Source organism: Mesoplodon densirostris, chromosome 8, assembly GCF_025265405.1.
Source record: "Mesoplodon densirostris isolate mMesDen1 chromosome 8, mMesDen1 primary haplotype, whole genome shotgun sequence".
Classification (NCBI taxonomy): Eukaryota; Metazoa; Chordata; class Mammalia; order Artiodactyla; family Ziphiidae; genus Mesoplodon; species Mesoplodon densirostris.
The window spans coordinates 36,321,271-36,345,651 of NC_082668.1; the positions used below are offsets into that span (position 1 = coordinate 36,321,271).

Consider the following 24,381-nt stretch of genomic DNA (forward strand, 5'->3'; position numbering starts at 1 on the left):
GTACCAAAGGACACACAGTTTTTCAGTAATATTAATGTGTCCCTTTGTTTCCTTAAATGTGGTTAGAGAGTATACTTCTGATAGAAAATAAGACTCCTAAATTATCCTTTGCCCTAGAAGTTGAGACGACTCCATATAACAGTGGCAGTATGGCTCATCTTGCTAAGGGAAGGGAAATTCTAGTTTGTATTTGAATTTACTAATTAACAAAGGTTCTTGAAATTTTTATTAAAAATTTTTAAAATCTCATGCTTTTCTCTTATGTGATTGAATTCCAAAATAGACATTTCAATTTCCTTTTTAAACATAAAATTTTGTTATACTCTCAAATATTGTGGTGGCACAGAAATCTCCCTCTGTGGGAAACAGAGTTGACTGACAGCCTAGCTACCGTCCCTCTGGGTCCACTCAAGCCTCAGTCCACCCAGGATGCACCCAGTCAATGGCTCAGGTAGGGGGTCCTAGTGAAAGCTCATTTCTGAGGGATATGGGAGTTCCCCAGCTGGGGAATGAAGACTCGCCATCGACCTGCACAAACCTTCTTAGAACTGCACTGCCCAAGGAGACTCTTTCTTCTTACCCAATTTTTTTTCCTTCTCCTTCTTTCAGCTATGGCAGACCTGCATGCTTGGCAGTCTGTAGACTCTCCCTGCCCGCACATCCTTCCTCCCCTTTCTCTTTTACAAGCACCTGCCTCCACTGCTTCCCACCCCCAAGGCACCTCTTAATCATCTAATCCCACCTTGGCTTTGGCCTCCGCTCTTGGAAACTCAAAAGAACACAAATATGCTTTTTCTAATTACTCCCGTCTTTTCCCTACTGACATTCTAATGCTCGTCCCAGCACAGGGAGGCACGCTCCACTTTCTTCTCCTTTCTTCCTACTGGCTGAGAATCACCATTATAGAATCTTGGCTCAGTTATTTGACTAAATATTGTTTCACAAGTATTTTGGGGGCATAAATTCTATGATATTACTATTACAGGAGCTACTGAGTACACAAATAAATTGAAAATCCATTTGTGCTTATAAGGAGTTTGTAATCAAGTTGTGGATAAATCACAGAGAAAAAGTTGTTATAATAATAATAATAATACAAGCAGTATACTGTTAAGTGGTGACTCAATCAATCCACCTAACTACCTATCTAATCCATCTGGATAGATTTTTAATGCTCAAGGTCAGAAGAGAAGAAACCACTGCAGCTTTATCATTTTTTTTTAATTTGTAAAAATTGGATAATTTAATAGGAAGGATCATTGTGAAAAATAACTAGAATATTGGTAAAGTACACATAAATTCCAAGGGATTGCCAACAGAGGTAACTTTTTTCCTGTCACCAAAGGTTTTAATTTTGACATGCTCTTGTATTGTTTAGCATTAACCCTCTACCTTGTATGTAACTCTCAGCCAGAGTGCAAAAGGGGCTGTGATGAAAGGCTGGAAGCAGGGGGGACGGGAGGGCAGGAGAAGCAGAACAGAAACACTGAATTCCGATTGTGTAGCTTGGGAAAAAAAAACAATGTGATGCTAATCCTACAATAGTAAATTTCTTCTTATCTGCAGAAACTGATGCTGACATTTCCATTTATTCATTCAGTTCCTTTAGACTCCTTGTCAGATCTCTTCTAGTTGCCAAGCAACAGTAACAGCAGTTCTGTACATAAGCATTAGGCAATAACTATTGTCAGTGTTTCTCCGTTCTTTGAAAGGGAAATTTAATGACCCTTTCCTATGAGAAAATGATGACAAGAACCTATTCATGGTGAAACCTAAAAGCTGTGTGTGTGGTTTGTGTTTTTGCTGTTGGAATCCAAGGACTGGGCTAAAGTGAAGTAAACCCTCGTACAAAATGATGAAATTAAGTCTCGCTCCAAAGCTTGCATGGTTTGGTCTTTAAAAACAACTGCATATCATTAAAACTTGTACCACTTCCCATAAAATGAGTTCACTATTAAAGGGAGTTAATATTTTAAAGATGCTTGATGATGGGTTTCTTTTGTACTTCCTCTGATCCTGTTAAAAATCTCTTTAATCAAACTCTTGGGTTTTTCTGACAATACTCCCCCACATAAAGACTTGAGCCATATTTCAGTACTTTATAAAACATAAATCAAGACAGTTACAGGAAAAAATAAAATAAAATGGGACATCTGTCCACCTGCTGAGGACAGACTCCAGGACACAGAGTCTATGTCAGTCACCTGCACAGATGTTGAGATGGCCCCTCCCTGTTCCCACTGTGGACAAAAGGCTCCTCTTCCCTTGTCTAGTCCTCCTCCTCCATTTTCATAAGTCTATATGATTATTGTTTACAACCCAATTTACTTCCATAACTTTAACAGCTCAAAAAGCTATTCATAATAAGTGGCACATTGCAGCGAGGATATTATAGACTAAGTGATTCCCCATTTCCATATCATCATATTTTCTAATCCCACTTATTTTTTGTGAGGCTCAGCAATAGCTATAAAAGTTTGAAAAAGTCAAGTCCAGTTTTATGTTCTTTTTCTCATGTGGGCTTTTTATTGTGTTTTCTTTCTAATCTCAGTTCTACGTGAATTTATATTTTGAGTCACTAACAAAAACATTAACTAGGGCTCCTTTTCCATTTTTTAATTGTAAAATACACAGATGAGCTCCCCCAGATCCTTTATAGTTTATAGGATTAAGAGCTCATAAAGCAGCTCTACTTTTATTACTGTATTTGATGGTTTTGTCAGGTAGGTTTTGTTTTCATGTCCAATCTACAGATTAGAAAACTGAGGCCCAGAAAAGTTAAGTGACTTCTCTAGGCTGCTCAACTAGTAATCAGGGAGCTACTTATCTCTGCTACTGTCTCCAAACTCCAAGCTCCTTCCATGACTTTACCTTGCTGGAGATCACTTCCCAAGCATACTTGATTCCCTACAGTGGCTTAAGGAGCACTTTTTGTTGGAATTAGTTATCAGACCATAACTAGACATTCAGCAAATATTATTTTGTAACTCCATTTGTAATCCCATTTTACAAACAAGGATACCCTTGGATTTCCATCACCAAATTGTACTGCTGAATTGTATTCTATATAAACTGATTTATAATAATGCATGAAAATATCTGACTGAAAATGTTATTTCGTGCATGACAGTTCCAATAATCCTTTCTTACTCAGTTGAGAATTACATCTAAAACTTTATAAATCAATTTAGGTTGGTACCCTAGTGCTTCACATGAGAATAATGTAATAGTCACTACTGAGCCCTATCCTTAACTCATCTATGAGGTTCTAGTGTTAAATTTCTTCTTAAAAAATACGTTACTTAGAAAAGAGCTGTAGAAATTGAATTGGCCCTAAATATGGGATCCCTGATTAGCCTGAAGGTTTTGTTCTGGTATCTTTCCTTAATAAAATGAGATATGGAGATTTTTTTCATTTTTTTTTTTTTGGAGGGGTTACAGTGGGATGTGACTGGTTACTCACCAAAGGACCTCATCTGCTATTGGCAAAACCTACCTGAGAGCACCAGTATTTGATAACCATCTGATAAAGACGCTGCTTTTCTGCAGAACCACAGGTAGTCAACCTAAGTAACCTAAGGTTGTTTTTAGAAGCAATTTAAAACTTGCTTTATTTAATAGCAAAGAGAGTACCAAAATAAGATGAAACTTCCATTAACCCACATTTCAGTTTTCAAGAAGGCTTGAGGGGGCTTCCCTGGTGGCACAGTGGTTGAGAGTCCGCCTGCCGATGCAGGGGACACGGGTTCGTGCCCCGGTCCAGGAAGATCCCACATGCCGCGGAGCGGCTAGGCCTGTGAGCCATGGCCTCTGAGCCTACCCGTCCGGAGCCTGTGCTCCGCAACGGGAGAGGCCACAACAGTGAGAGGCCCACGTACCGAAAAGAAAAAAAAAAAAAAAAAAAAGGTAGGCTTGAGGTTTTGCAAGATATCGTGAATGGGAAATCTGTTCCTAAAGAACGTAACAATTCAAGCAGGCGTGTTCATTCATTTGTTATCCATTCATTTATCTAAATCGAACTGGGGTCAACTATGTGTCAAACCCAAGAGTACGAAAGGCCCAGTGCCTGCCCCCAGGGAGCACACAATCTCCCTTGGGGAGACAGACCACTAACCATCATGGTATGGAGGCAGAAGGCAGAGAGCCTCACTGAAGCACAAAGGAGAACAGAGGAAGGGCCAATAATTCAGGAGGGGCAGGAGGGCAGAGAAAGGAGCCATCTGAAAGGCTTCCTAAAAGGGAGGTGGGTGAGGCTCGGGTCCCTGTGGAGGATGTCCCAGAGAGAGGAAACTGCCTTTGCAAAGGCCTGGAGGCAGAAACATTCATGGTCAGGATGGCTGTGTTGAAGGGAGAGAAGAGAAATGGCTACTGATAAAGGTGGAAATGTAAACAGGGTCAGCTCACACAGAGGATGGATGTCACACTCCTAAGGAGATCAAACTTTGACTTCAAGGATATTTCCAATTTAAATCCTTTCAGTTATCGTCCAATAATATAGAGATACTTTAAAAGAGTGTCAACTGTAAATTTCATTCTTGGATATGAGAGACCTTAAGTTAAGCCGCATGAGGACAGAAATGATTCTCTCACCAAAGCACCTCTCCCTTTCCAATTCATCCAATAGAGATAACTGATGAACTCATTTCACTGCAAGACTTTTTACTAAGTATTTAATTTCCCACAGTGCTTGGCTAGCTAGTGTATAAAAACACCACATGGATCTGTTCTCACATCTCTAAAAGCTTATAATTTATAACTTAAGACATAACAGTTATTATTCTTAATTTTCAGAACTAAAATGTCATTGCTGTGTGACAGATTGGGAAACAAACTAATCATAAAAAGGCCATAAAAGCTAATCACTAAAGGAAATAAAAGTACGAAAATAAATCAATGTAAAATTACAAATGATCAGAATTTTCCGTTGTTTATTATGACTTATTTTATTGAGCTGAGAAATTTATTAACCTTTTGATACGGGAAGATGGAATTTACTAACTGAGTTAGAGGAGTTTTACTTCCATTGTCATGCAGATGGATAATATTTACAACTTAAACATCACCCTCTTTCAAAACGATGCCAACATTTTGATAAGTTGCTGAAGTGCAATGGCAAAAACACCATCTCCTGTTACTCTTCGTATGTGTATGTGACACTGGTCATGACAAGTGGATGAATGTGGCGCCTGAGCCCATACACGGAGCATTCACACTGAACCTCTGTGGTCTGTGAGATCACAGATCGGCCTCCTTCCCCATTTTGGCTCGAGGCTACCTCTGTTCTGAATAAGACACTCTATCTGCTGAGCCTACCATACTGGTCTGTCCACTGGCCATGTTTTGCAGGGAATCAATTACTATGACTGATTCTTTAAAGTGCTTTTCCTTCCCATAACCCAACTTTAGGAGCTGTTCAACCCATCCATCAACAGATACTTGGAAAGGGGCCAATATTTGGTCAGCACTGTGGTGCCGGACCCAGCTTCTCAAACTGGGAACACATAGTCTCACCCGAGTGTATGACTGTGAGTCACAGAGAATATGAAGCCACAATGTAAAAGGGCCCAGACTTCTGCCACTGTTTGCTCAATGGTCGATAAGTGAAAACAGTTCTGTATTAATATAATATATGGAATATATTACGGAATACAATGGATAAAAAGATTGCATCCATTTTTAAGATCACACAGAAGACTCCAAAGAAATTATATGTGGAAGTTGGTTTTGACCATGTCCCAAAGTAGCAAGTTTGTTCTTCTGTGCTCTGGGGTTATTTTGGTGGAAAACTCTGGGAAGCAGTAATACAGTGGGAAGAGCATGAGCTTTAGAACCAGACAGAGCTGAGTTTGAATCCTTGCTGTTTCATATTCCCTGAGACTCTGACTTTGACCAAATCACTTTATCTCAAGCCTCTGTGCCCTCATCCAACAGAAAATTATTTAATATGAAGATCTATAAAATAAGTAGTACAGCAGCTGGCAAAGCTGGGGGAGGTTTTAAAAATATACCACACTAAGTCATGTTCCTGCTTAATTCCTTTCAACGGCTACTTTCGCCCTTTGAATAAAACCTTACATGTTTCTGTCTCAGCTTCTAAACCTTTTGGGGCACAGACCCCCTTGGGCAGTCTGGTGAAGCCTCGGGGGTCCCTCTCAGAATAATGGTTAAATAAAACATGCACAATTACAGAGGAAACCACTCATATTGAAATAATATTAAAGTATTAATAAAAAATTTTATGCTACAGTGATGTACGTGCTTCTCTGTCAACATCAAATAACACAACACAGCGGCAGGTTCTGTAATTACAGTAATTTTGAAGTAGTGATGAACAAACAGCTTTTCAGGATATCTGCAACCAATGTAATTTGATATGAAGACACCTGTGATTTCTAGTTGTGAAAGTCACAGGTACTCCTGCTACTCCTGTGGGTTGTTTTTCTCCCTTGCCTAGATTCATGATTGAAGGAAATGCTAAATATCATTTACATATGAGTAAAGATGAAAATTCATTTTTTATTTTCATCCAACTTTGTGAAACCCTGGCTTCCACCCCTGGATGCTGTGGAGGATGAGGAAACAGGTGAAGGGTCAGTATTCTACCAGTTCCGGTTCCTGGCGTACTCTATGCCCTCATCTCCCATCACCACCCCTCTGCCTACCACACTCTGGCCACACCGGCCACTCAACCACTTGCTCTTCAAACACGATGAACTTTAGTCTTCCTCAGGCACCTGCTTTTGCTTATCTACCTGGAATGCTCTGCCCTTGGATCACTGCATGGTGTTTCTTTCCTGTTTTCTCTATCTCAGCTCAAATATCACCTCCTCTGAGAGGGCTGCCCTGACCAACCCCATCTAAAGTAGCCACCTGCCCGTGCCGCCCTGCTGTATTTTCCTCATCATAGACGTCACTATATGAAGTAGTTGTGTTCATTTATATGTTCTTGTGTTTACTTTCTGTTTCCCTGCCTTAGAAAACAAGCTCCATGGGAGCAGGAACCTCATCTACACGTTCAGTGCCACATCATCAGTATCCAGAATAGTGTTTGGGACAAAACAGGAGTCTGATACATCCTGGCTAAAGGAAAGAAAAATTACTGAGGATTCCAGTAATGTTACTTCTCTCATCCTTCATTCAGGGTTTTAGGCACTGTGGGATACAAAGAGATGAAAGACCAACTCCAGCCCCCAAGTAGTTAGCCTAATGGAGGTGGGAGGTGGACCTGTGGAAGGCTGGAGTGAGTTCCAGGTGAGGCTCTCTCACTTTGCTGTGTGACCATGGACAAACCCCTTCTAGGGCCTCGGCTCCCCTGGTGCCAGACGAATGGTTTGGACAAATTTAACTCCCTGGTCTCATGGGATCTACAGTGTATGATCATTTAAGATCTAACAGTGTGGGCTTCCCTGGTGGCGCAGTGGTTGAAAGTCCGCCTGCCGATGCAGGGGACGCGGGTTCGTGCCCTGGTCCGGGAAGATCCCACATGCCACAGAGCGGCTGGGCCCGTGAGCCATGGCCGCTGAGCCTGCACGTCCGAAGCCTGTGCTCCGCAACAGGAGAGGCCACAACAGTGAGAAGCCCGCGTACCGCAAAAAAAAAAAAAAAAAAAAAAAAAGTTAACAGTGCAAGGGAGCATATATGGCAAGGGAGGGGTTGTGACCCTAAGCGGAGAAAATTCACAGAGGAGGACAAGACTTGGAAGGGCTCTGAAGTACACTCAGCCTCCAACGAATAATGAGGAGGGGGGATTTTCAGAGTCATGAACCCTCAGTGTTGAAAGAAACTGTAAAGGCTACCCAGCACGACCACTAGGGAATGCTTTGGATATCTCTACGAGGCTGTTTTTGGAGATGTAGCATAATGCCCCCGCTCTTAGATGGAACCCAGCATGGTGGTTAAGAGTATGAGCTGCAGAATAGCACGGCTGGGTTCAAATCCCAGCTCTGTTGCTTCCTAGCTGTGTGACCTCAGGCAAAGTACTTACCTTCTCTGTGTCTCAATTCCACCCTCTGTAAAATGAAAATAACTACATGGCGTTATAGTCAAGACTAAATGAGAAAATGAATATAATATGCATAACACCCATTTAGTAAATGCTACTTATGATTCTGTGGAATGGCTTTCTCGTGTGTCAAGCTTACTATGTATTCTCCCAAACCATTTTTCCCTTCTTTCATTATAATTGAGTTTTTACTAGCTAGAGACTACATTATCCAGTTTGGAGTATCTGCAAGCCAATATTTAACTATATCTTACCTTTTCCTTGACATTCACATGAGTATTGAGTTCAGCCATCTTGCTTCTAGTGGAATAAGCCCTACCAAGAAGGGGGAAAAAAAATGATTAACTTTAAAGTTTTAAAATTGATTTCTCAATGTATTATTTTTATGCTCTCTTCCAATATAGTAAACAATTTCATTCAGCCATAATCATAAATACCAATTTAGAATATAAAAATACTTTCAAGCTAAGCACTTGTCTTAGATATGCTCTAAAAGCATGTTATGATAACTCCAGATGACAATGTAAAATATTTTATTCATACTGTAACAACATGGAAAATGACAAACACAGATGGGTATGGACCTAAACTTTGTTTCTTATTATGTAAAAGAACGGTGGTCAAAAACGGTGAGAGGAAGAAAGTGTACCTATTTTAACTAAGCATTGTCATCACAACCTTTACTGTTCCAATGTTTTTATTAGTCTCTAGTCAATATAGCAAACATTGATTGAGTCTTTCCTGCATGTATGTAACTACACCAAAACACTCCAGGAAGAAACAAGAGAAAGGTTCCAGATTAAAACATAAGAAACACATAATAGTTTTTAAACTTGCGTTTTCACTTATCAATATATGCACATTCTTCCAGATCAACACATATATACCTGTATCATATTTTTAATGACCATAAATTCATGATCTGTAGTCTCAAATGTACTCTTCAAACTGCCCATAACCCTTCTGTTTTCCTAAATTCTTTAGGTTTTCGGCCTTTGGCGTCCAATCTTCTTTGAAAAGTTGCCCACTATGAGAAGATCTGTATTCTTAATATCAAGCTGTTTTTCTTCTTCTCATCCGGTCTAAATCTTTTACCATTATTATAGAAGCTACATCTTAAGTCTTTAATAGTTTCAATCTCTTTTTGAAATAGGGCATAACTGACTTACAATGGGCAAACAGATTGGTTCAGAAGTTAGCAGCTAGACAGGCCAAGATATCAGTATATTACCTATTTGCATGTTTAATGCTTTTTGTCAATCAAGAACCACTGAAACTCTTTCTTATATCCTTTTTGACTTTGGCTACAAAGAGTGTATCTAGAATTGATAACATTTCAGGGATAACTTGCAAAAATTCTCTGATTTCTCCCCACCATTTTCTTTTAAGCCTAGGTCTTAAATAAAGCATAAATTCAGATCCATTACCTTTTGTTGATTTAGGATGAAAGCTTGGCAATATGTAATCTTAACTCTATTACCACTCAAATAGGAATCCATATACTATTATCTACTATATTGTTAAATATTAGAAACAGTAAAATTTTATTTTTACAAGTTTCCAAATGACATTGCCACTGATACATGCATTTGGGCACGGTGGCAGGGGAGACCCTGCATACTCAATCTCCAGTAAGACAGCTCCTTCCCATATACTGTGCAAAGAGTGCCCATCCCACTGGATACACCTTCCATTTAAATAACTCTTCCCAATGGTAAATGCTATATCCTCTGCCTTGGCATAAGGGAGAAAGTAAATAATGCTAGCTGGCAAATAATGTCTGAATTTCATTCTCATTATTCTTGCCCCTGAGAGTTACTAGTAAAAGACATTAGGATTATTTTCTGATTATCCATAACAGTGAATACAGATGGTATGTGAAGTATAAGGACAAATAATCAGGTGTTTTTGTTTACAAGCCATAGATGTGAAACCTTTGATCAGTCATCACAATGCCTGCAAGGTAGTCTATAAGCGTGATATCTGAAGACATTTGAATGGTTGATTTCCTTATTCAAATGGAAGTTCTGGCATTATGTAAACATACACTGCATACACATAGATTTTTCTACATGTGATAGTGTATGTATGTATGTGAGAGAATGAGGATGGGGAAGACAGAGAAAGAGACACAGGCTGTGGCTATGGAGTGAGGAAGGCTCAAAGAAGACAGCAGCACTTGCGGCAATTTGTTAGGATGGATCTGAGCCACAATTCCTCTCATTAGACTGGATTAGCTGCATCTTCTGGACACATCAACTGCTGCCATTATAGATGTGTGAAATCTGATAGAAAAAGGGTTTTGTTTTTGTTTTGCTTTGATGTCTAGGATTTGGGTGTGCAGCATTTTCTAAAGCTGGAGTGTTATAATCTATAGAGAAATCAGGGAGGAATTCCACAGGGGACAGAAAATTCCTGAGATCTGAGTAGGTGGCAGTACTGAGCTAGATTCATAGGAATACATACATTTCCTCGGCAATTCCCTTTCTCATTGCTTCGGCGTCTAAGTCAAGGAAGACTCTTCTTTGGTTGTGATGCCAGCAAGATTGATTACAATATTATTTTTTTTGTGGAAGGAAAAGGCTGGCTGTGAGAGTAGAATGGGGCTATTACAGGTTCCTCAGATGGGAAGATAAGATAAAAATAATTGGTAGGGAGCTCTTCTTTGTCCATTTTACTCTTTATTTCCCCCCCTGTGTGCTATCTCTACAGGCAATTCCTTCCAGCTGGATTCCTATGGCCTTTGCACATCAAGGCTTTCCGCTGGCTGGTATATAACAGAGAGATTGGGAAATCAGTTCCAGCTCCAGTTATGGAAACTAAATGAAAGATTTCAATATAAATAGAAAATAAATCTGATTTGCTTTAAGAATTGAGAATTTAAGTGGCTAGATAGTTAAATTGGGTTCTATTGATAAGGACAATCAACGGGGACAAGATTGACCTTCAGTGTCAAAGGCCCTTCCTGAGTGTCCACACCTCAGATTGGCACTAGCCCTTCCAGAATATTCAGAAGCACACCTCGCCCTGGCATGGCATCACATGCCCATGACCTTTCCTCTGACTCCCTTGCCCCTAGGAAAATGAAACTGTGCTGTGCCCCTATTCTTCTGGGATTCTGTTCTCTGCTCTGAACTATATCGGGAAAGCCAGATCCACTTAATCTGAATCTTAACTGTTTAACTTAAATAGTTAAGGAACTTTTCCTCTAAGAAACAATATATTGTCACCTCCTCCTAAATGACAGGCCCAGAGTTCAGCAACTTGAAACTCCATCCCTCAAAGCTGCAGACCCCCTGGGTTAACCCGAGAAGCCTTTGAGGCTGTGAGTAAGTTGACATGTTTGGGGCCAACGGACCTCCTATTTCCTTCTCATCACGCTTGGTCACCATGCTTGATGGTCTATCTCTAACACAGCTCGATCTCGAGAGCTTTTAAGTCCATAAGGAAGGTACAACGATCTCTGACTTCTTGGGGAAGAACCTGGTCTCTAATTCCTATTATCACTACAATTGTTCTGAGAACAGACCAATTACTGGGGCCTAACTATTCAAATCCACACATACATGTCCCATGCATATAAATAATTGGGGCCTAACTATTCAAATCCACACATACATGTCCCATGCATATAAATAATCAATAGAAAATGAAGATAGCCAGAAATACAAGTCCTGATATTGGTGCAACATTTTAATAGCTTAGGTATTGTTTGAAATTTTTTCCCTATAATTACACCTCAGCTTTCAGTAATAACATTACAAACATACATATACATCATCTAAGTTTTACACATATCCTAGAGAAAAATAAAGATCAAGGAAACTGTTGACTGAAATTTTATTTATGAAATCTCAGATTGATCTCTCACCTCAGTTTAGATATATGTTCCATAATCAAAAACTTATTAGGAAAGATGTCAATCCCAAAGAAAAGCATTTCACCATTAATCTATCACCAATATATCATCTATACACGTCTCCAGTGTAAAATTAATAATCCACAACTATAGTTACCATCAAACTGAACTTACTTATGCAAAGATCTTAATATGCATTAATGCTAGTCAGAAAATCTATTAGTTTGTAAAAAAAGACAAATATTCTTTATGAAAAATACACCTGAATAGTGCAAATTCCGGCACATACGTTTCAGTATTTCTAATTAATACAATTCAGAGAAGTTTAATATATACCACAATCTGATCAACTACCAAACTTGGAGTTTAAAAAAGATATGTATATGTTTATATTTCTCATGCAATCATATAAACTATAAAAAGTTAAAACAGTATATTGAAATGCCAATTGCTTTCTGATTTACCAATCTCCGTTTTCCCTCCTGTTTCACTATGTAGACAGTAATAAAGTTTCACTTTTGTTTCTCTGAAACCTATTACTGCTCTTGGACTGACTTTCCTGTTCTCAGGTGTCATATCACTTTTCTTGAATGGAATTTAGAGAGCCAGAGGAAATACATAAGAAAAAATTTAAAATAATGATTTTAACAATTTTTTCAAGGTCATTTATGCAAAGTTTTCCCATGATTTATAAAAAACATAAAAATAGAGAATGCCAGTTGGTATGGGGGGGAGGTGGAGGCCAGAAAAAAGAAACTTCCTCGGGTCATTTTCTTGCAAAGTCAGATTTGAATGCGGCTGGTCTGAACCAGAATGTCCTGGGAGCGTAAAATACATCCTGGATTTCAAAGGCTTGCTACAGAAAAGGAATGTAAACTGTCTCAATAGATTTTTATGTCAGTTGTGTGTTGAAATGATAATATTTGACACGTTGAGTTAAATAAAATATAACATTAAAATTAACTTCACCCATTTCTTTTTACTTTTTTAATGTTACTACTAGAAAATTTTAAAGGGCTTATGTTGCTGACATCATACTTCTACTGGAAACTGCTGTCCTAGAGCAGTGGCTCTTAAAGTGGGATTCCCAGAGAAGCAGCAACAGCAGCGTCTGGGAACTTGTTAGAAATGTAAATCCCTGCCCCTCTCCAGAAGGACTGGATCGGAAGCTCTGGGAGGCGGGCACAGCAGTCAGTGCTCTAACCCGCCCTCCAGGGCATCCAGACACACGCAAACCAAACTGTGAGAACCACTGTTTATAGTCTCTGGCCTGGGAATATTAAGAATGGGCCACTTCCTTGATCCCAATCACCACACACAACAAACAGATTCTCCAGATGCCTAGACAGATAAATGGGTGGGGAGCTAGTTTCGTTAGGGAATGGTCTTTTCACCAACATATTAATAATAATAATAATATGAAGCACTTAGATTGTGCCAGGCACTCTGCTAAGTGCTTGACACGTATTTATTCATTTAACCCTCATACCCCCATAAAGTAGAAACTGTGATTATCTTCCTTTCATACATGTGAAAGCTGAGGCACAGAGATTCAGTAACCCACCCAGGGTCCCACGGTAAGTGGCAGGGCCAGGACTCAACCCCAGGCAGTCTGAAGCTCTGGAGCCCAGAGCCATTGTGCTGATAGCACCTCAAAAGCATCATAAACAAGTCATGGGGCTCATTGTATAAGAACTGCAGTAAGAACTCTGCAAGGAGAATAAAAGCGGTCCCGGGAGCTGCCTTCTCCAGCCGGTCAGGCATGTGACGTATGCTTTGTACATTCGCAGGGCACACAGACTGCAGAGCAAAGCACTAAAGTCTCACAGGAATGGGAGGGAATGTACCTATTATAAAGAGATGGCTGTTTTCCTGTGGCTTCTACCTCAGATGAGAATGTTAGAAGCTTCACTTAGTGGGCCCTTGACCAACAAGCTGCTTTCCTGGTTCTACAACGTTGCCCAGAGGCTCCACGACATTCCAGGGTCTAAAGTTTAACTACTCCATCTTTCTAAGTTAAAGTAATTAAAGTGCCTCTGTATTTGATTTTGGTACAGCCTAGACAGTGTTTTGATCACATAGCTCCTGAGACATTTCCTCACGGCTGCCTCATAGAGGAAGAATCAGGACTGATCTTGTGGGAAGTCAATTATGCGATGTGATTGGAGAAGCAGCAAAAAGCTTCTCCGTCAAAACAGAGCGTCCCACAGTCTCCCAGAGAGCCAGCTCCTAACCTGGGGAAACTTCTTAAGAGGTGTCTACATTTTTACTCAGCTTATGGGTTACCACCACCTCTGGAAGCAGGTGCAATTTCACACATTCATTTATTTCATTCTCTACTGCCATCATTTGGCCCTTAGCAGACAGTGGTGCTCTGAGAGAATGGGAAACAGGACAGGGAAATGTTGACAGAGAGCTTGGGGAAGCCTGCACATCTGTCTATGTGGGCCACCATTTACCCTGATGGAACATCTGAGTAAAGGTTCTAGATTGTCAGAGTAGAGCATGAGGGCCTCAGGCACTCAGTTGCAGAAAAAGAGATTGGAGTTGTAGGGAAGAAAAACAAGTTTCCCTCTACCCTTTGAGTTCTTAGCTGGGACCCCTGTAATAAAAGATGAATACGTGAAAAACAAACAGACGTTTATTAACATGTATATCTCACATACACATGGGAGATACTCAGGGAAAAATGAAGAACGCCCCCGAGGTGGCCTAGAATTCAGGATTAAATACCATCTTAACAGGACAAGCAGAGGGGAGAGTAAATGACTTTTAGGAAAGATGAATGAGCCCTTAGAAGACCAGATGGAGGTATGGTAGCTTGTGACAAGGTCTGCTGAGTGTGGTGTCCATTCTCTAGTCTCCCCTCCTGTGATGAAAGTCAACATCCTCCCTGGCTGGTGAAACTCCCGGGGAGGGAATTTATGACAACTGAGCTCCTTTTGGACGATCTGTCTTTAAGAAGAAAAGGGGAGTCCAGAGAAAGCCTCTTCCTGCATTTGCTGGGGTTTTTTTTTCTTTTTTTTTTTCCTTTGCGGTACGCGGGCCTCTCACTGCTGTGGCCTCTCCCGTTGCGGAGCACAGGCTCCGGACGCACAGGCTCAGCGGCCGTGGCTCACGGGCCCAGCCGCTCCGTGGCATGTGGGATCTTCCCGGACCGGGGCACGAACCCGTGTCCCCTGCATCGGCAGGCGGACTCTCAACCACTGCACCACCAGGGAAGCCCGCATTTGCTGTTTTTCAAGGGCCCACACCTCACAATCATCAATACGCCAAAGCGGCATATTTGGGGTACCATGTCCTGAACCACCACTGCCGTATTTTGGGGTGGCATCTTCTCTAGCCTTCAGAGCACAGGACCTCTGTGGTCCTTTTCAGCTCTCAGGTATTCGAGTCTGTAAGGGCCCTGGGGGTGATGCAAGCACTTAGTAGCCAGGGTAGCTGAAAGCTGAAAATTCACCTTAAAAAAAAAAAAAAAAAAAAGACGTGGGTGCTGTCTCCCATGTACTAGGCTATTTCTCTGTAAAGATCACCTTTAAACTGGTCATGGACTAACTGTGCAGTCCCCTAAGCACAGTCAAGGGCACTTACATGCCAGCTGGAGAGGAAAACAGTGCTCCCTCTATAAAACTGGGACTTTGCCTAAATGTATCAATAACATCATATAGGTTTTCTGTTGCTTAACTCTTCCATTGCCTAATCTTCCCTCTCTTCCATTTTGTGTCCTCTTCCCTTTCACTCCTACCTTAGCTGTTCCTTATCTGGTCTTGTAATTACTGAGGTCTCTCATAATCTAAGTACTTTAGCTCTTTTTTCTGTGGTTTAATTCCCACAGTTTAATAAAGGTTCTTGTGCAGTGCCTTGCTCCTCGGAGGAAAGTTGCTTTAATTATTGGGAATGGTGTATGTGTATGACTGATTCACTTTGTTATAAAGCAGAAACTAATAAAAAAAATTATTGGGAATGAAGACACATAAACAATGAAACAGAGAATAGTGACTGAAATATGAATTTCATATGAAGACTCTTACCTAAACTTTTTTGTTTAATTTGAAGGGGGGAAAAAAAATCTCAAGGTTGCATTTTTATTCAAAGACACTTCAGTGTTCTAAACCCACTGTTAGAACAACTTCACTGAAAAGCATTTTAAGGGCAAATGTCAGGAAAAAAAATTTCACTTTTAAAAGCCCTGTCTCTGCTCCTTTTGAAAAGCAGGGTTAGCCTTTGGTTTAGAAATGTCACTGCCTACTAAGTTCTTTGTGGGGGGAAGAAAGAAAATTGAATGTTTTCTTTAAACAGGTCATTAACAGTCAATACTTACTCGAAAAATCCTGCTTCCAGAGGCAGATAAAAGCTTCCAATCACTTAGGATATCACTTGAGCACATCTAGGGCAAGATGTGCTGATGCCAAGTTTCAGACCTTTATGAGAGAATGTCTTGACTCAACAGCCCCGAGTGCTTGCGTAGGAAGCGGAGTCATCGGGACTGTGCGCCCTTGGACGTGCTGCACACACAGAGCCGCCGGGAAGAGCACAACGCACACTTTACGGCAGGCTCGGCTTTGCATTTTCCATTTTAGTACCGGCACACGCGTATGAATGAAGATTAACCATTTTTGCATAAAGTGCCAAACCACCTCCCCAAGGCAGCAGAATGCAAATGGGCGGAAAAGAGCAAAGGACAGCTAAAATAAACGTGCAGATCTCAGGCACCGCCAGCACAGGGGGAGGGCGCACAGGGGGAGGGCGCACGGCAGGCTCTATTAGCATTCATCTGCGGCCTGATTTCTCTATTTAATTTGAAATTATTTCATTGCATAGGTCTCTGACAGCTCGAGAATATAAATAAATGCCTTTTTCTAAAAGTGACCCGATGCTGGCTCCTGGAAGGCTCTGCTTCTGATTGCTGGGCTTTCAAGCAAACATGTGTTTCCATAGAGATGTGGGTGACCCGGGGCCCGATGCAAGTACCCACTTGTATCAGCAATTCAATTATGCTCAGTTCTTTTAAGATGCGATGATGTCAGCTCAAGTCTTTAAAACAGGCCTATCCTCAGAGACGCCTCGGGAAAGGTGAAGTGGCCAGCGTTACAAGGCTCGGAGGAATAAATTCCACTCTCTCCAAGCACGCCATAATAGGCTCTCTCCCCACAGATCGCACCGCCTTGCCCACCATCCCCTACTGCCCGCCTGCAGAACAAATCCCAAACTCCAGAGGGGTTTAGACAAAAGACTAAGCACAGTTCTCCTTCACACCTCTGAGCACCAAACTCACGCCAACTCCCCAAATGTTGAAAAGGAAATACCATGCCTTCTCTTTCTTTTTTTTCCTTTCCCCCAGCTCTTCAACCAGCTATGGCAATTCCTACACAAAGGGCAATGATTTTCATTAGTATGTGACAAACATTTACTAAACACCTACAATGTGCTGGGCTCTATGGGGAATGCTGGCAATGGTTACAAAATACCACTTATGCAACTCTTGCTGTATACCTGGCACCTTCCATGTATGAACTCATTTAATTCTCATAAAGACCCATATGGAGTATGGCAGCCCTCATTTTATAGAAAAAGAAGTGCCAGCACAGAGAGGTGAGCTACTCAAGTCACACTGCCAGTAAGTGCCTGAGCTGAGATCTGAACTTGGACCTCCTGACTGCAGCGCTCCTGGCCCCAAAGGAGCTTAAACCCTCTGATGAAGACAGATATACAAGCAAAAACACAGAAAAGAGGAGGTGGGGAAGGAAATCAGCGTGTGAACTCAGGAAATTAGACCAGGAATTCAAGGCTCTGGGCAGAGCAATGCTGGTGCTGTGATCTGCCCAGCTGGCCAGTCTCACCCCAGAGACCGGGCTTCCCATAGGGTTAGAGGTGGGCTCGCAGTTAGAGGGGGTGGGCTGGAAGTGGAGGCTGTATACTGTTTTAAAGATTTTACAGCAAATTTTGAAGGAAAACACTGATATTCATCTCCAAAGAAAACATGAACTGTGGTTCTGCACTATAGCTCTGGCCTGGCAAAGAGAAACCCTGACAAAACCTGGCAAACAAAAGCTCTACGTTCACAGCCAACTCTGGGCAAGCGCGCTCATCTGTCATGGAATAAACACCTGGTAAAGGAAGCCACGGTCTCTCCTGAGGATATTCTGGTTTCAAAAACCCCTGTTCTGAGGTACTCACAATATCCCTGGTTCATTAAGTCAGAACCCTCCTAGTAAACATTTAATGGTTTTCTCAAAGTAGCAGAGCAAGTCAGGTCCCTCCTACTTCCTTGAAACGTCCGTCACTGGCACTGGCTGAATCAAAACAGTCTGTGATGTTCTAACTTACAGGCACTGGCGTTTGCTGGGAGAGCAGTGCTAGGGAACTGAGGCAGAAGAGAACTACAGGCAGCCAGCCCCTCTCACGCCTCCTCCCCCGACCCAGTACTACTGCTCCTAAGCCGTTCCAACAAAATCCATCTCGACTCACTTGGTAAGGTGTCCTGGTGTTCCACATCAGGGCTTCCAGTGCACGGCTTGCCTGCCTTTTCTCGATAGACAGATAGACAGATGGCCTGTCCCTGAACTGGCCACCTTTATCAACTTGCTTTTACTGCGTCAAGTTATCTCAACAGCGAGGCAGGTGGAGTCAGAGACTGGGGTAGGTAGCAGGATCCTGGGGGTGGCTGAGGCCACCTGAGGCTCAGAGGGACTCACCTACTTCGAAAAGACTTGTTTCCTTTTTGTAAAACTGCCCCGTGCTTTTGCCTTCAGGCCCCTGGTAGCGAATGCCCAGTTCGTCGTTCTTCTCCTCTTGGGAAATGCAGAGCCGTAAGACTGCACTTGCGAACTTTACACGGACCGCCCCGGAGGCTAAGAGACAGTATGGGCTGGGACCGCAGTCATCGTTCCAAAGGTCAGTTCCTGAGAGTGGGAGTCAGCCAGGGGCTTCTAATCGTCCAATGACAGCAGTACAGGCAGATCAATCAATTAGCAAACATTCCTAGCACTGCACCCTGAGCCTTTCTCCCTCCCCTCCCCATTCTAAAACCTGTTCCTGGTTCTAGACCTAACCAGAGGTATCTGCATCTGCTGGCTAATTTTACACTAAATGAATAATGTTCTACTGTGTCCAGGGGTATATACAGTTTATTAGGGGTCATGCCCTCACCCAAAGGAAGGAAGTTTTCATGGTGAATTTCACCAGGGAAAAGCTAGTGTGAGGAGCGCGGGAGTGGGGATAACCATTGGGGGAGCAGAATGGAGAAGGCCTGTCAGGCCTGCGCCACCTACAGGCACCTCCGTCCTATCTATGTTTGTTTGCTGGTTTGACTCTTAAAAAAAATTAACTCGTAAATTCAACATGTTCTTAGAAAGGCACTGTTTCTCTTTAGGGTCAGGCCTCTCACCCACCATCTTGCTCACCGTCCACAGGCAGCCAGCCCGGGAGCCCCTAGAGCCAGCCCTGTGGCAGAGACATCTACATGAATTACTGTGCCTCTGTCACCACCACACAGGATCTTGGGCCCCCAAATGATCGCAAACAGGAAACACTGCCCATTTCTGCTACTCAGATTCTTCCTTATCCTCTTATGATCGAAAATAAGTAATTGCAATTTGCCAAGTTTGAATCTCAACTTTGCCTCTTACTGGTTTTGGGATTTGAGCAAGTTATTCAACCTCTCTACATCTTCACTTCCTCACAGGTAAACTGAGAATGATTATAGTAACTACCTCATGGGGTAGTAATTTGGATGAAATGAGTTCATATTTGTAAAGCGATTAAAACAGTGCTTAGCACACATTATGTGCTAGAAAATAAATATAAATAAATAATCTCATTCGATTCCTCCATAGCTTATGTGGTTGCTTTCCCCTCCATCCTCATTTTGCAGGTGAGAAACTAAGGTGGAAGAAGTTATGGTCATGCATCTAGCCAGTGATGGAACTGGCCCTTGAAACACAACCTTCTGACCACAAGTTGCCCTCATCTGCATACACCTTTCCCTCACCATGGACACTGCCACCTTAAGGGAAGCCTAGGGCAATTCTAGAGAGGTGTGGGTAGCAGTCCAAGGCTGAGGCCTGACTGCAGCACTGCTGAGAGAGATAGAGACTTCCAGGGCTCAGTGTCCACAGGGTCATTTGTTTATCATGTTCTTAAATTTTCAGCACAGGCAAAAGTGAATCCAAGACTATAATACCTCTTCCTTGTAGAATGGCTCAGAAACCCATGCCAGGTCACGGTTCCCTGTCTTGTGGCTACCAGATGTGGTCAGTGCTCTAAGTGACCAAGTTCACAGCTAAGGTACTTGTCTTTAGAAGACAATAAGCAGTTATAACATGGAAAGAACAAAGTATAATAAAGTCTTAGAGCTAATAACAGAACAGCCTAAAAATTACAAAATCTCCTTTCATACGTGCTGATTTCAGGTAATTGTATCAAGATGGATAAAAGAGAATTAACATGATTTTAATGCCCTTGAATTTATTCTAACGCAATCACAGATAATAAAACTCATTTTGACCATTTTATGATATGGTCAAAATTCTAGAGGTCATATTCACTGCCTTAGTGAATTTTATTTCAATTTCTAACTATAATAAAAAAATAGAAATTTGTCACCTGAAATATATGCTGTTTTGGGGAAATTAATAACTGTTTTTAAAGTGCTTCAAATATATGAGATATTAATAGATTTAATGAATCACAAAAAGAATTTCTTCCTTTTAAAAAGCCTGTCTCTGATCAATTCCACTTCTCCTTTCCCTTTTCCAAAGTACCTAGTAGAGTGCCTTTGACCTTTTAAATGTTCAATAAAGACATGTAGAAAAGAGGAGTGAATGTCCTCTCATTTTATTTTTCCTTTCTTGGTTTCAGTGAGTCTTCAATAATTTATTCCCCAGGTTTCAACATCTAGTGCTGGAGTATCACTTTAAATGCCACCATTAAAACCAGCATTGTCAAATGCTGCTCTAGCCACATCGCTTTACACCCCGTCCATTCCACCCCTTCTCCCTCCTCCCCCCATATCTCCAACCCAGTAGTGTTTCAGTCATTCTCAGAGTCAAGGTCGAATCATGAGCGCTGAAGCCCTCTACATCTTCCCGTGTTGGACCCCACGTAGCCCATGTCTTTAACCAGGTAACTTCCCCAACATCTCCTACTTATTTTATTTCTTAACTCAGAGCCTCGTATTCAGGATAATCAGGTCACTAGGCTAGCCCTCTAGTTCCCCTGCACCAAAGCCTATGCTCTGTCTAAAAGAGATAGGCCAAAAATTTATCCTTTCTGTGGAATACAAGGGGAAAAAGGTGGTTTCCAACCCAATGCTAAACACCTTTAACCACTAACCTCACCAATATATACCCTGTAACTCCACATATAGATAGGGATTTTTATTGCTGTTGACACCCTTATGCACTCTATGGGTTCTTTGTAAACCTTCTCACAACCTGTCTGCTTATCCCTTTAGTTTACAGCAATCAAAGTCCTGCCTGAAAGCATACACCTTGCTCTGAGTCCCAGCCTGACCTATGGCTCAACTCACATTGGGGGAAGTTTGGAAGGTACCAAAGGCTTATGGTGGTCTATAAGCCATAGCAATATGTAGTTTAATCTCTTTCAAATCATTTTTCTAAAGATTGAATGAATCGAAACTGGGTTTTGTACAGTAGTTCAAATATTGTACGGGTCTCTCAATTAAATATAATACCATATATTATTTCCCTTTGGAAGACTTTCTGTTAGTCATCCAATCTCCTTTAAAGCAATTTTGAGGTGTAAATATATTAGGTTTTGATCACTTGTCTGATGAAAAAGATCCATCTCTCACAGCCTTGATTCCATTTATACCCATTCTTGGCAGACCGATAGAGACAAGCAATCAGGGTTGCCTGGTTTTCTACACTAATGTTAAAAATTTCATTACTTAGCTGTAGAACACATCCTTTGAGTGTGCTTTCCATAGGTGGACACTGAATGTGCAGGGGTATCCCTGTGTGTGTCCCTGTGGGAAATAAGACTCAATGCCTATTCTTGATGTGTGTATATTGTGGGGCATGGGGGATGTCAGAGCCAAGAGAAATAAGAATCTTAAATCATTCTGAAATGACTACAACCATGTTTATAAAAGGGGCTTCTCGATGGGTGAGATGGCTTTAGTTCAGGTGGATTAATCAGAGAAGGCTTCTAGGAGGAGGTGTTATTTTGCCCTGCATTGAGGCAGTATTGCCAATGATGGGAATGCCATTTCAGGTAAGAGAAAGAGCAAAACTGAAACCTCTCTGGTGGAAACAAGTAAGTCATACATGAGATCAGAAAGAAAACCCACCTGCATAGTGCACAGAAGTCATTCAACAAATATTTACTGGGAGTCCACTATGTGCCTTGACTACGTGCAATGTGTTTAGCTAATTGCAACGCAGTGTAATTTTAAGATCGGCTCCTGAGGGAGATAAGATTAGCAGGCAGTAAGTAATTAGATGACATCAGAAGGCAGTATGTGAAAAGGTGTTCACAATTTGGTTTCAATTATACACATGTCCTGTTCATAATACAGCTAAGAGTTAACATCCTTCTATCGTTTTCCTTTTAGCGAATGCGAGAGTTTCTGCTCATCCGAACCCCACACCAACTCCCCATCCCACCACACTGTCATTTTTGGTTACAAGGTTCTGAAACCAGACCCTATTTTCTCCGTTATTCTTGACATGCTGAATCAGACACTGGAGATTTTTTTTGTTTTTTTAGCTATTTTAACATAATTCTTTGTCCTTACAGTTTTATAAAAACATAAGCTTTAATCTGACTAATATTAAAGGCCCCAAAACAAATAAAAACTATGAAGCTGAGTTTCACTTAGCTCTAAGAGAGAAACTCATAAATTACATTAAAGACTTCATTTGGTTTTATTTTTTACCCGGAAGATGACCAACAGCTAATACTATGTAATTTACCAAACTCAGTCTTGAAAAAGAGATAACCAGACACTGAAAAGATATTCCTGTTTTATTAAATGCTTCTTTAAAAACAAGGAAGTCTTAAAGAGGAAAAATGTCTTTGAAAATTAATCTACTTTAAAAAAAAAATCTATTTCTGAATGGCTACCAGCCAGACTTAACTTGGTTTCATTTTTCATTTCAAGCTTTCAAACAATATCTGACTAGGCAGAATGAGACCTCTCTAGATACCTCATGGAAGAATGGTGTAAGGACTGAAGAAACACTACAAAGACGACCTAATGGTCACAGTTTTACTTTAATTTTCAAAAAATCCTGAAGCTACCCTGCATGATGGGAAAAAGTAAACTTAGCTATGGCAAAGCATTCCCCTTCTTCAAACCTGTGAATAATCAGTCTCTTGCTTTACAAAGACTTCTCACATCTGAAAACACTGCCATGCCTTTAGTAAGAACTATCCTCTACTGAACACATTCATTCACTCATCCATTCATTCATTCATTCAGTATTCACTTAGCAAACACCTCTGAGCACCTCCTCCGTGCCAGGCACTGGCCTACATGATGGGGCTACAACAGTGAACCAAATGAAACACCCTCGGGCACCACACTTTGATGATTTTATCTCTTTATGTCTACTTCCCTGAGTCCTCAGGATGCTCCTGCAAGGTAGGCATTATTATCGCCATTTTCTAGATGAGGGAACTAGGCGTACAGACGTTAAGGCCAAGACCCCAGAGCCAGTCAACAGCAAGGAGGGGACTCAACCTCTGGGAGTGACTCCCAAGCTTGTGCTTATTCCACTAGTCTGCTGCCATTATTTTGGTTCAATGAAAATAAAGGGAATCGTCTGAAAAGTATTTAGTGGGTTCATTCCAAATTAGAAACCTTAGTATTCCCTAGAATTAGAATAAAAAATGTAAAGCTGACTTGGTTAAAAAAGAAAGTCAAATGGGGTGGAAAATTATCAATGGGAAGAAGAGCAACATTTTTAAATTTTGCTCTAAGATTGCATTTTGTTGATAATCACACTGTACATCGGTCATAATGAGCCTGTATTAAATGAAACTCCCAAGACTTCCTCATTTGATCTATTAGTAGGTCCCATCTCCCCAATCTTTACGTTTGCAGTTGAGTTATTTGGAACTTAAGTGTATGAGTTTATATTTGACTCAAATTAATTTTATCTTTATTCATTTGGCTACTTTTTCCAGTCTATTACAGTTTCTTTTTTCTTTTTTTGGATACCAAATCTATAACTTTACAATTTTAGCTATACACATCACTTCGGTCATCCACAATTTAATGGATATCATTGATGTAACTTATGCCACTAATTAAACAGTCTGGGCTTGAATGTCAGCTCTGCCACCTAAGAACGGTGTGACCTTGAGGAAGTTACTTCAACCCTCTGTGTTACTCATTTATAAAGTGGAGATAAACATAGCAACTGCATAGGGATTGTTGTAAGGATTAGGTCCCATTTGTTTATTTTTGTTTTTATTTCCATTACTCTAGGAGGTGGATCAAAAAAGATCTTGCTGTGATTTATGTCAGAGAGTGTTCTTCCTTGATTTATGT

General features: G+C 41.1%; 1 protein-coding gene across 4 annotated transcripts in view; it reads right to left on the minus strand.

Annotated features, from left to right (window-relative positions):
- SPATS2L (spermatogenesis associated serine rich 2 like) overlaps positions 1 to 24,381 on the minus strand; it is a 177,172-nt gene that overhangs the window by 85,123 nt on the left and 67,668 nt on the right. For 3 of the 4 annotated variants that reach the window (XM_060107040.1, XM_060107042.1, XM_060107039.1), the window contains exon 3: positions 8,257 to 8,317. In XM_060107040.1, coding sequence (XP_059963023.1) covers positions 8,257 to 8,295 — 39 coding nt within the window. In that variant the 5' untranslated portion in view covers positions 8,296 to 8,317. Of the gene's footprint in view, positions 1 to 8,256; positions 8,318 to 22,173; positions 22,288 to 24,381 lie in introns of all 4 variants that reach the window. The other variant, XM_060107041.1, reaches the window with a different exon arrangement.